Raw genomic sequence first — 14579 nt, forward strand, 5'->3', positions numbered from 1 at the left:
GCATTATTGATATTTTCTTTCCCTTTTCTCTCCTCTTGTTAGACATCTCTTGTCTCAGCTCATCACACTGGCCACATCGGCTGTGGAGCCTGGAGAGTGGCAGTGAATTTGACCCCACCTGGTCTATATTTTATTGCTTGGTGTTTAATACATTTTAGAAAAGACTCCCCCCAACCCATAAAGTGTGTGTCTTGGTGAGGCAGATGACTGGAGGGGGATACTCACCTTCAGCTCTCCCAGTTCAGGAGACAGGGGGCATCATTAGGAGGGGCTACAGAGGAGAGAAAAGTGTGAATGTGTTTGTCTATATTTGTGCAAGCTTGGTGATAGACTGGGAACTTGTCTAGGGTGTACCACGGCTTCTTACCCAGCGTGAGCTGCGATAGGCTCAAGTCCCCTGTGACCCTAACGGGACAAATGGTTTAAAAATGGATCAACAGACGAAAGGCATGTCTTCCCTACATGCAGTCAATCAACTCTGAATGAATGCTTCATTTTAAAATCTATTTATTCATGTTACCTCGTATTTTACTGGTTGAGTTGAAAATGTAGGATGAGTGGTGAAGGTGATATTCACAGACTGACTCTTATTCTAATTATTACCTGACAACTGCCTTTGCCATCCACGCATTTGGAGGACGATGTGTTTTAAAGTGACTTACATTCACATCACATGACGCTTTAAACAGGCAAAGGGTGCACAGAATTACACAGGAAATAGACAAAAGACAATAGCAAAGGCCCTTGTGCTCGATACATAAACACTGTGGCAGGGCTACATACCGAGGCGTCCATTTTGCTGACACAGTTCCGAAGTGAAAAGATGGCTGTGTGGATGTGAAGTGCTGGTGTGATAGATTGGGTTACCCCAGACACTCCCAGCGGATCTCCCGGCCAAATGGATCTGGATCTCACGCTTGGGTGCACATATTGAATGCCATAAGAGGTCTCCGAGGTCTCCTTCAGTGGGAGGAATGCGCAGCCTAACAATGTGGAGTTTTCACCAAACTAAATTTTGCACCAAAGCAGCGCAATAGCAAGGGCACCTGGAACACAAGGGACGAGCACTGAATGCATACTTAGATTTGTGCAGGTTGGTCATGCTGGATTTCTCAGCTTCCTACTGCAAAGCTTCAGTAGAACCTCATATAATGTTTTAATAAAGTCTTAACACAGGCTGCCACCTTTCCTCCGGAGGATATTGATATTAGGCTGTCAAATAAAAACAAAAACAAAGAACAAAAATGTCATTTCACACGCATCCTGGACTGGAACAATTACTCCCAAACATCTGGCCCGACTGGCCAGTTTTACGAAGGACTGTCCGGGCTCTTAGCAGCACCGAGTGCCACTTATTTTAAGGTTATGTTCAGGCGACAGCACCACAGAGGATCAGCCAGGCTAAGTTATCTCTGAGCAAGCCATCCATTCTGCTGCTTTCTGATGGAAGAATACTTGGGGGCTGTGTAATTATATTGCTTTAAATGAACCCCTGAGAATGCCCCTGCCAAAGCGCCCACAAAGTCTCACACTTGGGCGAGTGTCAGAAACACAACGCTTGCATATACATTCATGTGTGTTGCCGGGTGTGTGTGTTTTGCTGCTTAGGCTGGCGTTAAAAGGGAGGCCACAGTGGTTCTGATACGCCTCACAAGTGAATTTAATTAAATCATAAATATGAGCTGGAGGCCGCCACCCAATTTAATGTAATGGATGATGTGGGCCAGTCCATCTCTGGCAAAGCAAAGTTCTGGACCCATTCAAATGCCCTTGAAGCTTATTAAAAGTGCCTGGCACAGGGAGATGCTAGCAAAGTTGTTTAATGGATGCCCAGCTTGCATTCAGTGTGACAGTTAATGTTGGGCCATACCATCTCTGATCTGGACCAGGGGTTCTGCCTCTATTGAGGAAGTTACTGCTTGGGTACGAAATAAGAACATTTAATAAGACAAGCCTCAGAAAACCTTTGATTTATTAAATTCTGTGTCTGTTTTTGTGGAGAGGGGGGTTTATTATGATCAAGAGGAATCCCATCTATAGGTTTTTAAATATTTGTCTATGATTGATCGATACAGTGTGTATTTAAATACAGTAAGTGTCTCTTTCATTATTCTTATGTGTCATTCTATTCTTATATTTGAATATACATACAACAAGCTATGCCTCTCTATACAGTATATAATGATGTGCATTTTATGTTTAAAGTCATTTGTTACTCGGAGTATAACCTAGTTACAGCGCTGAACCTTTTCAAAACCAAACTCAAAGCTTCGACAAATGTGCTGCCCGCGTGTCACCGTTGATGAATCATTTGCTGAGACAGACAGATGTTGTTGCATGGGCTTCGTCCCATTCGGCAAAGGCAGAAGAGTCTTTTCCTTGGTCCCCTGGAGTGCTGGAGGCTCCCTAAATAGACCTAGTGCAAGGGTGTGTGGAATGAGACCGCACAGGGTGATGGGTAATGGAGTCATTAATAACACAGACCTCCCTTAAGATGCTCAGATGTTCGTTAGCAAGAGCCACGAGGGAGTGAGAAAAAATAGAATGCAATTTGATACGATGAAAAAAATAAAAATAAAAGAAAAGCTGTGTACGCTTTTGATGATGATTGTGTTTATGCCGTCATAGGTCTTGGCTGATGGGTTAATTCTAGCCACACACACACAAGCCTTTTAGATAGATAATGAAGGGACATTGAAGCCATTTCCTCATACAGTTTTTAATATTTCCATCACATGTGCAACACAAAAAACGAGGTCTGTCAAATACAGAACTCCTTATTTGTACAATACATTTTAATAACAATAGAGATAACTGTCCTTTTGCCGCAGGAGATGGTGATTTCCTGTAAACTGTGTACGAACAATTCTCAATCAAAATGTCAAAACATTAAAGTTTCATACAAAAGTGCATCTCAGGTTCAATGAATGCAAAACATTTACATGACAGAATGGTTCAAAGTTTTGTATGATGCCACAGTGGCTTCCAGCTTGAGCAGAGAGCAAATGGGACACTGCAAAGAAACAAGAGGAGTACTTGGGCACTCTCCAGGAGAGCCAGGGACGGAGTTTTGTAACTACAGTATATCCCCGAGACAGACTGAAACTGTGTTCAGTCTTCATGACCCCAAATCCAAACGGATTTACTCGCTCGTTTTGCGAAAAAATATGCAGAGATAACATAAAAAAAAAAAAAAAAAAAAATCCAGTAATCTCCAGGCTTCAATGAGCAGTAAACATTAACAACAGAAATGTACAGGTTGAGTCAGTGGGCTGGAGATTTCCCCATGCTCTGAGAGCCACATGGGAGCTTCACGCCTCTGTTCATGAGCCAACCAGAGGAACTAGCCTTTTCCAAATCTGTGTCACTGCGTTTGCATATATCAGCATCCTGTCCTGTTTTGCTGTTCTCTGTATTGTTTCTTCTTCTTTTTTGTTTCTTTTGTTTTGTTTTGTTTTGTTTAGTTTAGTTTTTTTTTTTTTTTTTGTCATCTGAACTCCAGCACAGGCAGAGCAGATTAGTCACACTCTCAGCTGGTCCTCTGGCAGCCATGTAACGATGGACACACAAACGAGATCTTAGCCTATGCTGGTGAATCAAGCTTCTCTACCCCATAATGATTGACCATGTCAGGATATAGAGCAACATACTGCGCAGTAGGAGTGGCACTGATGAAAAGAGTCCTCCTGACAACACTTGCCAGTTCCTAGAGCTTCCTACACTCTCAGTGGCACCCTGTTTCTCCTTTTCACACCTGGTTGAATTCCGTCTCCTTTGACAATGCTTGACAATGCCATTAATCTTTTTTCTCCCCTTTCTCTTCTTTTTGTGGACAAACATTTTGAGCTGTACATTGGCAAATACTGTATAAGATTGCAATATAGCTGTAGTTAAGCAACACATGAAGAATTCTATGTACAAACAAGTTGGCTTTTTCTTTCTTTTTGAAATAATGGTCGGTAAAGAACAGAGAGGGTCCTTTTATGGTCTTTTCCCCCTGTTTCTTTTATTTTCTTTGCTTTTCTTTTTTCTTGCTGTGGTACGGTTCCTTGTGGTGTGACTGAATCGAAAGTTCAGTGCAAGACAGTCAGTGGGGAAACTGCACTGACGGTAATTGGTGGTCTTTGCATCATGTGATCCTTGTTCTTGGTCACAGCGCTGATCTTTGCCATGTTAGCTGCTGTGCTGAGTCAACGTGTGGTTCTGCAAAAGACACACAAAGAAACAGGGAGAAACATTATGATTACATATGTCTTTCGGCTTCCTTTCCTTTGATTAAACAAGCATTTGTCATGTTGCACAACAAGCCCAGTTGCACTTTACACTTTATTGTAAATGCTATGTTTGACATAGACTGTCTTTTGATATTCTTGACATTTGAACATCATCATTATCCAGAGCCAATTAACTCACAGGGGTGAAATCTGTCTGTGGATCGATGGTAGTTAGCTTTGGGATTAAGCATGGTTAAGTCCTGGTCTAACACAAAAGGCACAAGACCACTAACAGACAGCATCCCATTCCTCAGAAATTCTGCTTCTCGATCAAAGGCCGTGTCCATGGAAACCAATCTATAACAAGGTACACCTGATGGAATATCTCTTCTTAGATTCTTGTTTATCTTCTGCCTACATGTATTGAATGTGCTGCAAATGTACGGTGCAAGAGAAGAGTTGAGAAATATTTTAGGTGCAGGTGGTTTTTCATCTATTTTATTTAAATACGTAACAGTGCACTATTCACTATGGCTGGCTGACAATATCGCTCTGTTTTGCTGCATCTCCCAAATTCATGCAGGCACACACACACACACACACAGACCGTTGAGATTGGTTGTAGTGGGGCAGCTGTGCCAGGTTCTTTAAAGAGAGTGTGGACCAGGGGGTGTGTAACTGGTGTCCCTGGTGGGCTGAATCCAGGTCATCTTTTGAAGTGACTGCTAATCCCTTTAATGCAAACTACATGCCCCACTTGCTGCGCTCTGTTTAAAACACGGCCTTAGACTCTCTAAACTGGCATGGAGTAGACACACCTGTCACAGAGTCATCAACACACATGCACGCACAAATACCCACACATCCAAGTGCACATATACACTTAGTTCTGCACACAGGCGCAGAATTGAGTGAACAAGTCTATGAGATGGCCTTTAGTTTTAAAATATAACTGTGAGAAGGAGACAGTCAAAAATGATTACTGCAACCCCAGCAAGAAGGTTTACCAAAGCTGTCACCATCAGTCTTGTTCGTGCAGAATCCCTCGGGCAGTGCTGGGAGATGACTATTAGCCCCCCTTTACGTTCATTCCTACCCTCTTTACCCTTTCAGCTGCCTCCATATAAAGCATTTAAACACCTCAACAGCTTTCCTTTCAGCTATGGCGATTACTTCCCGACAGGTGGGGTAATAAGCTGTTTGACGGGGAGCAGGAGTGTGACCCTTGTAAGGGTTAGCGTGGCTCGCCTGGGCCCTGCTCTCCCTTTTTTAAAGAGGCAGCCCCGGACAGCTCCTCTGCTTCCCTCACTCCTCTCTTGCTGAAATAAAGCTCCTTTAAGTGAGTCTGGGAGGAGACTCCCCACGGGACGCTCTCTCTCTCTCCCCACCTCACCTCCTCCCCCTCCTCACACTCCACCAACCCCCTACCCCCCGGTGAAGACATCCTTGGCGTTGCTGAGGAGGGACAGGAGCACGGCAACCTTATTAATGAATGCGGCCCATTACCCGTCAGCCTGGCTCCTCTGCGACTCCCAGAAGCCCCTGCAGTACGTGACTTCAAATGGCAGGATATTGACACGGGGAGAGCAAAGCGGCTAGGACTGAGCTTGTGTGCCCGTGTGTGTGTCTGTATGTATGTGAAAGAGAGAGAAACAGAGAGAGAAGATTTGTGCTCAACTGCCAGTGTGCCTAGGTGTGTATGTGTGTGTGTGTGTGTCTGTGGACCCCAAAGGAACGTAGCTCCTTGGATATAATGTAGGGCTCGTAACAGCTATTAGAGGGGAAAATAACCCCTCTGGGGAATGGCTCCCCCCTCTGCATGTCCCAGCTCTGTCTGACACACACTGCATTCTACCTTTTTCTTAAACATGCCAGGAGTTTTCTCACTGAGGGCTTTCTCAAGGACGGTGTTAAACGACTTCAGTGGCTGTGGCAGCCATGCAGACTAAAGGGAAATAGAGGAAAAGAGGGGGAAGGAAAAAAAAAAAAAAACGTTAAAAGAAAATGAAACTGATACCTTTATCTCTGTGGATACTGAACTCCACAGAGTAGCTATAAACTGTTCTGTGTATGAGTGCGGAAGGTGGAAGGGAGGGAGAGGGGAGGGAGGGTAAGAATCCACTTTCCAATCTTCATTCTTGTCAAGTTCTTCAAGTATCTCTGTACCAGCGCTGGATAAGTTAAACACCTACATACAGTACACAACCCCGAATGTCAAAATAGATGTGAAACGCGCCATTCACATCCTGCACAGGAAAATCTTCAAAATGTCCGGCACCCTGTCTGGGAGGATGTCACTAATGGTGTCACACCAAAATCACTGCAATTTAGGATTAGATGCCCTCCATTAAGCCTTTTAGCTCTCATCCTAGCTCCCTCCTTCATTGCCATCCTATTCCCCCTGAAACTCTGCCGTTCCCCTTATCATCCATTTCCTTTCCTTCTATCCAACCCTTAATCTCCTCCTCGATCCTTTCAACCACCTGCTGGCCACACAGGCCTGCTGCAGGGCTCTGTTACCAGCAGTGTTCAGGTAAACCATAGCAGTCAATTCTCCACTAAATTAAATTTTGCTCTGATCAATAATGCGCACCCACTTCTCCCTTATGAAGAAGGGCTGCATTGGCTTGAAGCGAGCCTCTTCCTCCTCTCTTATTCTCTCTCCGGCTCCGTGCCACCATTAAACCACCACTTTCATCTGATTACATCACGCTACTGCAACGCCCTCAGGGGTAGAGGAAGAGGAGGGAGAACACCCGGCAGGGGTCTTGTGTACCCATGCAAACAGGTGCAACATGTCTTAGGAATTTAACGCCACTGCAGAGAGGGAGAGGGTGATAAAAAATGGGGAACGATTGAGGAAGAGCAGACAGTGGGAAAGTGCAAGTAGGCTGGGGAGTTGATTTATTAACTAATCATTCTTTATGTCGTTCCCCATTGCTCTGGTCTCCATCGATAGCACCCGGTCTCCACTGAGGCAACAGAGGTGCATCTCTTACATCAGCTCTGCAGAGGAAGGCTAGTGGACTAGCAGACACACACTCTCTTTCATCTGATCTCACTGTATTCAAGACAATCTTCACATTGTCCAACATCACAGAGAGAGAGCATGTAACGCTTAATCACAACACTAACACTGTTTAGCAAGATGTTAATACCTGCCGAGCACAAGTTAAGCACATTGTGTCTGCTCCTCCACCTGGTGTTATCCAGCATATAACGTTAAAACCAAGGCTTTATTGAATGGTTTGAAAGCAGAGCGAGCAATAATGACTTTTTAAGCCACTGCCTTTTTCAAGGCTTCTCAAACAAAGCAGTGTACGCTTTACACAAATGTAGAGCTGACCAGCAAAGTGACCAGAATCTTATGCATTATATAACCCACAAGTTCTAAATTCTGTATTGTTATTTTTTAATAATGTACAGGTATTAATAATTACTTACTTAGTAACTAGTGCTTGTAATGAGAAGTTAAAAGCTTCTATGGTACATGACAGAATTGCTTTACCCAGCAGTATAATTAAGTGGTAAGTGGTGTAAGATCATCGCCTTCCATTTGGGAAAATGGGGTCTGAATTCTGACTGTGGTCTGTGTCCAGTAGGGCCCTTACGCTTACCTTGCCTAACCTTGTACCCTTCTCTCACTTGTAAGTTGCTTTTGATAACTAAATGACTAAATGTAACTGAAACTGTAAAACAGATAATCACACAATTATTATTATTAAAGAAATATATATGATCAATTTGTGTCTTTAAAAATGTAAAAAGGTGTAATGTGTGTGAATATATAAAGGTTTGACAAAAGGAAAACCAAATTTAAAAATATAATTAATGTTTAACACCAATAAATACTTAATCAGAGAATAGATATATTTAGTCATGTTATATAATCGTAATAAATCTTAAATTAGCTACAGTAGCATACTACTGTTGTAACTCCTATGGATAAGGCGCATTAGTTTATCTATTATCTAACTTTGTCAAAACGGTAAACATCCAACTCTAAGCTCTGATTAAAGGTCTTATCAGTCTGGGCTGAGTTTTTCTCTTACCCAGCATGGCTGACATACAGTCTGCATAGCGGCATCTGGAGCACGGGGGATGTGCACAAAACCACAGAGACCTGTGCATACCCGTAGTCATCACTCAGGAATTTAATTAACACATAAGAGAATGTCACCAAATGATACTAAAACAAAGAACCAGCCGTCTTTCTTTGAAGCACCGAACGGCAGAGCGAGTTGATATTTAAAGTCAGCTATATTTGGAAGTATTGGAAGACTAACAATGGACTTCAATCAGTAATGGACTCACCGGAGTTTCAGGTTATTTTGTGAAAAATCCATAGTTACAGTGTTTTCTCGTCGTTCGAAACTACTGTGGAGAAAGACAAGAGTGCCGCATTCTGCCTTGATCTTTAATGGTGTGTTGAACTCGGCCCAGTATTGACTCAGTTCTCCCTTGGTGCATTCCCTACTGTTGACCAGTTCACTGAGGGAGTAATCCTTTCCTGCTTTGACCTCAGGCCAGGCTTACTGCTGGATAGTTTAGCCAATGAAGAACACAATCAAATAAATAAATAATACAGCGGTTGGCATTCTCCACAGTCATCACTTATCAGGCCATAGGGAGGGCTGACCCTAAACACTGTTGTGCCACAACCGGCCTGGTCTCCTTGGTAACAGACTGTCTTGTTTGAAGTGAGGTGCCAGGGGAGTCATGGTCATACAGTACCAGCACTAGACTACGGCGGACATAACAACAGCAATGGATTTCAGTCATCTTCGCACCGACTGCTTGTAAAAATATAAATAATAAATCCATAATAGTTGAAATGCTTTGATTAGATGTCTAACTATCGCAACCAAATACTTCTGAGGTGTAACCGGAGATGACGGACCACCCTTTTTGTGGGCTGGTGCTTTGTAGCTCCAAATGATACTCATTACCCTGTCTAAGTAGACAAGTGAATGGTACTAGAAACACACTATGCAGTGATCCCGCTGTTTGACTGAGGTAGCAAAACAACTGCACAACTGCTGTGTTATTATGGGGCCTCATTAAGTGAGGAGAGAGTGGGAGATGGGGAGAGGAAGAGAGGGAAAGCAATCGAGAGAGAGGGCCAGCGAGAGGGAGGAAAAGGAGAGGAAGAAAAAAAAAAAGCAACACAAGAGAGCGATACAAACTGTATTCTGAGGTGATAGCAACACACAGATGCCTTTCCAGCCAAAATGAAGCCTATGACTAAAGAACCCAATTAAGGGCTTTCTTAGGGGAGCCATCTTGGGAGGGGGATGGGTCTTCGTGGGACATGAGCCCTGGGCTACATCCTCTAATTAGACAGAGCGAGGGGGGAGGATCTCTGCCTGTCACTGGGAGGGAGATGGGGTCCATGGGGTTCCACATGTCAGTCCCAGAAACAAAACACAATTACTCTCACATTTAACCACTTCAGTCAGAGACAGACTTTGACTAGGGATGCTACCAAGCGCCACCCACCCCCCCCTTAAATCCCCTTCCTCTCCTGTGCTACTAGATACGCCACTTCACAAATGCATACATTTCTTGAGGACTACATATTCTCCTGCTTTTCCATGCTACGGTGGGAAGGCGCGGGCTGATCTGCACACTCATGTTTTCCCACTGAAATGGAGGCGCAAACCAGAAAATTAGCTTTTAATCGGCCGACAATTGGTGTCATTGAACATGCCTTTCCAAAACTGAAGAGTTAAATTGCTCTGTTGTTGCAATGTGTGAATATGAAATTCGAGAGGGAATAATTGTTCTAATGCTGTTTATTTTGGCCTCTGCTGCATTTTGTTAACATCAACATCATGAGAGACACTTGAAAATCAAATCACCACAGACAGTAAATTAAACCTGCGGTGAATTTTCCCGAGAAGCTCTTAAAATGGCATTTATCAAAGTTGCTGAAAAAGTCAACTAAGAAAAGTAAAGGAGACATGTTTGAGAGAGAGATCCGGTGATGGATTCTAGCACAGTACAGCAAGTGTCTCCTCTTTGTTTGGATTTAACTTTTCCCAGTGGTGCAACAGAGGAAAAAGAAAAAGAACAGCTCAAAGGCTTCTGGGAGTTTTTGTCATGTCTCCCTCCAGACAATGTGTTTGCATGCACATATCAGACCCTGAGAGAGACGAAGACAAAGACAAATACATACGGCACACACATAGATGTATACACACAAACATGTACTCAACACAATGAGAAAGAGAGTATCCTCCCAGGATCATTAGGTCTGTCATGCTGTCTAATTCTGATACACCTACAAAACTAGAACACCACTATTGTGATACATCACTAGTCATCTAAGGGTTTATGTCCCCATTTACAGTGCAGAGCAGTGTGTGTACAGTGTTGTACATAATTATAAATAAGCTTAAATATTAATGATAGTGCCTCACAAGCAGTTGTTTTTTTTTTTCTAATTCATTGTTCTTTTATTTTGTAGTGCAACTTTTTGAAATGGTGACAGAATTCTGAGCACCTGGGGTGATGAAGAAGAAAACAACTTGTCATATAAAAGGAAAAAAATATATATATATACAACTTTCAAAAGCATGAAGGGCTGTCACACTTGGCAGATCAAGATATTCAGAGAAAGTGGGGTGTTTGAGAGACGCTCGGGGACAAACACACGAAGCTTTGCTTTTGTGCGACATGTTTGGGACGCGGGGCAGTAAGGGTGTTTTTGGGGGCATATTTAAATATGTATAAAAGAAAAAAATAATAAAAAAAAAAATCTTTGGGGGGATAAAGTCTTAAAGATTGCCGAGTCGAAAACCAACGGGGGGCTTGAAGGACATAAATGTATTTTTTACAGCCATCATTCATATTATGAAGCGATAACGTCGCGTGATGCTTTACTCTTCATTTAACACATTCACGTTAAACTAATTTCATGCATGCGTTTCCTCTCGTGGTCTCTGCCTCTGCCACTCCCCCCTTTTCTCTCCCTTTGTCCATCTCCTCCTTTTTTTTTTTCTCTCACTCTCTGTTTTCTGTCTTAGACGGACATTATGACATACATAGCTGTTTACACTGACCTGGTGACCGTGAAGCCTATAAATATGCTTAATTAAAACAGCGGAATTGGTCACAGCTTGGCAATAATGGCTATCACACGGGGAGAGGAGAATCTCATTTGTGTGGGGAAGTAGAACATGATGCAGATGTGCTCTTGTCACTTTCAGCTCTCATTAAGGCCAGGGAGCTTTGGATTGTCTTTGAAAGAATCCTTTTAAAAGACACTCCAATTAAGGTACGTGTCCTGCGGGCGTCTGAGGAGAGGGAGAAGTCATACAGCACCCCAGTCCTTTTCACTCCACTGTCAATCGTGGCACAACTTAACACATGACTTACAATCTCATGTCACTTCCAAGGAACGATAATGAAATTGGAGGATGGAGGGAAGAAAAGACAAACCAGCTTAAAAGGAACAAGGGAATCTTGCAGAGAAAATGTCATCTTCACTGTTGTGTAACTTCAATCTCATTGTCTTGTCTTTGGAGGAATTTGGATCATTGGGAGAGAAGCTTCCAATTGTAGATCTCCAGTACATTGCATCGCTAGAGGAGCTGAACTTGTGCGTTTCCTCACAAATGAACTGCACTCAGAGAAATGTCAGATTTAAGCTGGGGCTAATGCTGCACACCCATCAGTTAATGAATCTGGCTAATTAATCCAGCCTAGCAGCATTGTCAGTGGCTCAGTTCTTTTTGCAGTGTGAAAAAAAACTACTATATCTGAAGCTAATGCAAAGGGAAAAGGAAGTTTATTATTAAGTTTCACATTGCTGTGTTGCCTTTGCAGGAACCCAGGGACATTTTGGCCCATAAGGAGACAGCTGTTTCTAAAATGAGAGGACAGTGGATCTTATTTGGCTGAAAGTATACAGTATAGGGAAGCTATGTCTCCTAGTTGCTTCAAGGGTGGGCAGCAGTCGAGGGTCAGAGAGAGCACTGCACAGCCTGCCTGCTTGCCCTCCCCATCAGCACCTCATGAAATATCTAGACTTTGCTCCATATTTTAATGGAGTAAGGGAGAGGGATGTGCAGGGCAGAGGATATGTGAGTGTGTGAGATGGTGGAGGAGAGTCCTCTGGAGAATTTTGAGGGGAATGGTGGTCTATGCATCTCAGTGCTTATTTTTTGTCTGTGAAAGAAAGAGGAAGGAGAGAAATGGAGGGAGAGAGAGGGAGAGTAAGAGAGATAATTCTCCTCTGGAATCTGGATTCTGGGGCACACAGGCCCAGGAGTCAGTCAATCTGGCTAGTCTGAGGGGGGTGGCTGGGCGGGGGGTCCTAGGAGGGCTGATTAGACGGATGCTCTCCCATCATCCATCTCGACAGGCTGGCGAAAATTGGCTAGCCCCTTGCAGGGTAGAGTTCACGGGGGGAGGTGGTGGGGGAAGATGTGGAGCAGTGCACTGGATACCTGTCACAGCCTTTGGTCTGTTTCAGGATCTCAGCAGCAAATTAATAAAATATCGTTCCTGCTTCCCTTTACCTGCCGTGGCAGCTCTCCCTCTCACCGCTACTTCTCCCAGCTTGCACTGGCCCTTTGACCCCTCCGACTACTGTGAGAGATGAGGAGCCCAGGCAGCCGGCGAGTGGGCCAGAGTGTCAGGGAGAAATAGGGAGAAACTCCAAACTCAAGACCTGGCAAAGAGAGAGAGCTTCCACTTCGCTCGCTGCTGGAAGACAGCTCCACATCAGACAGACTGACAAACGACTGCCCCGTGTCAGTGAGAGATTTTGAAGTGTGATGCATGGGAAATGGCAACTGCAAACAAACAACAACCGAAAACAAGACTCAAACCTTCAATATTTGTTGAAGGCTTTAACTATAGAAAGTGAATAAGGCAAATTTATCATTATTAAGTAGAGGAGTTGCATCCTAAAATAAAGATGGACCCGTGAGAAATGCTCAAACTCGAGAAAACTTCAGGTTGGTCACAGTATGAATAAATAGTAAATGTGAAACAGTTTGTGTACCTGTATCTATATGTACTGCATATATGTGAGGGAGCGTGAGCATGCTCTCACATGGGACCGCCTTTAGAGCATGGCACAGGTTGAGCATAATAATCGTCTTATCCCCCAAGCTCATTCCTGCTCTCCTTTCATAACCCCCATGTTTCACAACAAAGTGCCATAGGTCTTTCATGTTCTACTCTTGTCTCTTCACACAGTGTAAAACAATATAATCATGCATGAAACAACACCTCCGGGAGGTGGAGATCACTTCAATCCAAAAAATGTCAGACAAAAAAAAAAAAAAAAAAAAAAAAAAAAAAAAAAAGTAGGAAAACATCCCCAGGTTATTTGAGATTGTTTACAGGTACCTACCCTACAACAACCCTTGCTATATAGAGAACACTTGTACCAATGAGGGATGAAAATGTGATAAATAGGAGGCCTTGGCATGAATGGAAAGGCTCCATGTTGGCAGTTTGGTGGAGTGCGAGGCTTGTTAAATACCCTGCTCTGTGGTGGAGTTGCATATTGGTGGATCAGGACTTGTTTTATTCATGGTTGCAGTGCTCAAATGACCAGCAGATAATGATCACATTCACCTTCCTCCTGGCAGACACATACCTCTGTGTTTACAACCTGAATCTCAATATGAAAATCGTTGTCGATCAATGAGCATCCAAGCCCTGGATGCTTCCTCTGGCTACCTGCTAATAAACAGTGCTGCTAATCCAGGTTTCTGATAGGTGGACTTGGCGGATGCGGTTAGGAGCGATTGGCTTCTCCTCTGCGCTTTAAGGTGAATTAAGCATAATTTCAGTGATTGAATTGAACGCATTACTCACATTTTAATGATTTAGTTTCAAAAGCTAATAGAAAAAGATCTGGATATGAGAAGTGCGCTATGTGTACAGTAGAGAATCCCCCGAACAAAACAGAGCTGCTTGAAAACACCACCACAGTGAAATAATATAATAAGGTCTGTTTCATTTTTTCAGGTTCTCCAAGGACCAGAGAAAAAGATTGCTAGAAAATGGATTATCTCTCTAACATTGCAAGTTCATAAGTCCAACTACTAACTTTGTTGAAGGGCAGATATGGTCTCCCAGAGGACAAAGCTCATATTTAGCCACGAGGCCTCCTCTGTGATTAGAAGGAGAGATGCAAGCATATTGACTCAACTGTGTTTTTGCCTCTGCAGTGTATGTAATTACCTCTTCAAAAACGAACATTCCACTAATCCTCTAATTCCAGATATTTTAGTGCTCTGCTGGTCTAATAATCAAATCAAATCATATCTGCACATCACAAATGAGTTTTGGAAACGGACTGAAATAATTCCTTCTGAGTCCCTCACCCCAGCCGGGATGGAG

At 43.3% G+C, this 14579-nt stretch overlaps 1 protein-coding gene across 5 annotated transcripts in view; it reads right to left on the reverse strand.

Moving 5' to 3' along the window:
• Positions 1 to 3937: 3937 nt before the first annotated feature.
• The window catches only part of LOC113171965 (zinc finger protein 521), an 87044-nt gene continuing 76402 nt past the window's right edge, over positions 3938 to 14579 (reverse strand). For all 5 annotated transcript variants that reach the window (XM_026374713.2, XM_026374712.2, XM_026374710.1 and 2 more), the window contains one exon: positions 3938 to 4203. In XM_026374713.2, the coding sequence (XP_026230498.1) occupies positions 4174 to 4203 (30 nt within the window). In that variant the 3' untranslated portion in view covers positions 3938 to 4173. The remainder of the gene's footprint in view (positions 4204 to 14579) is intronic.

The sequence above is a fragment of the Anabas testudineus genome, chromosome 17, assembly GCF_900324465.2.
Source record: "Anabas testudineus chromosome 17, fAnaTes1.2, whole genome shotgun sequence".
NCBI classification, from domain to species: Eukaryota; Metazoa; Chordata; class Actinopteri; order Anabantiformes; family Anabantidae; genus Anabas; species Anabas testudineus.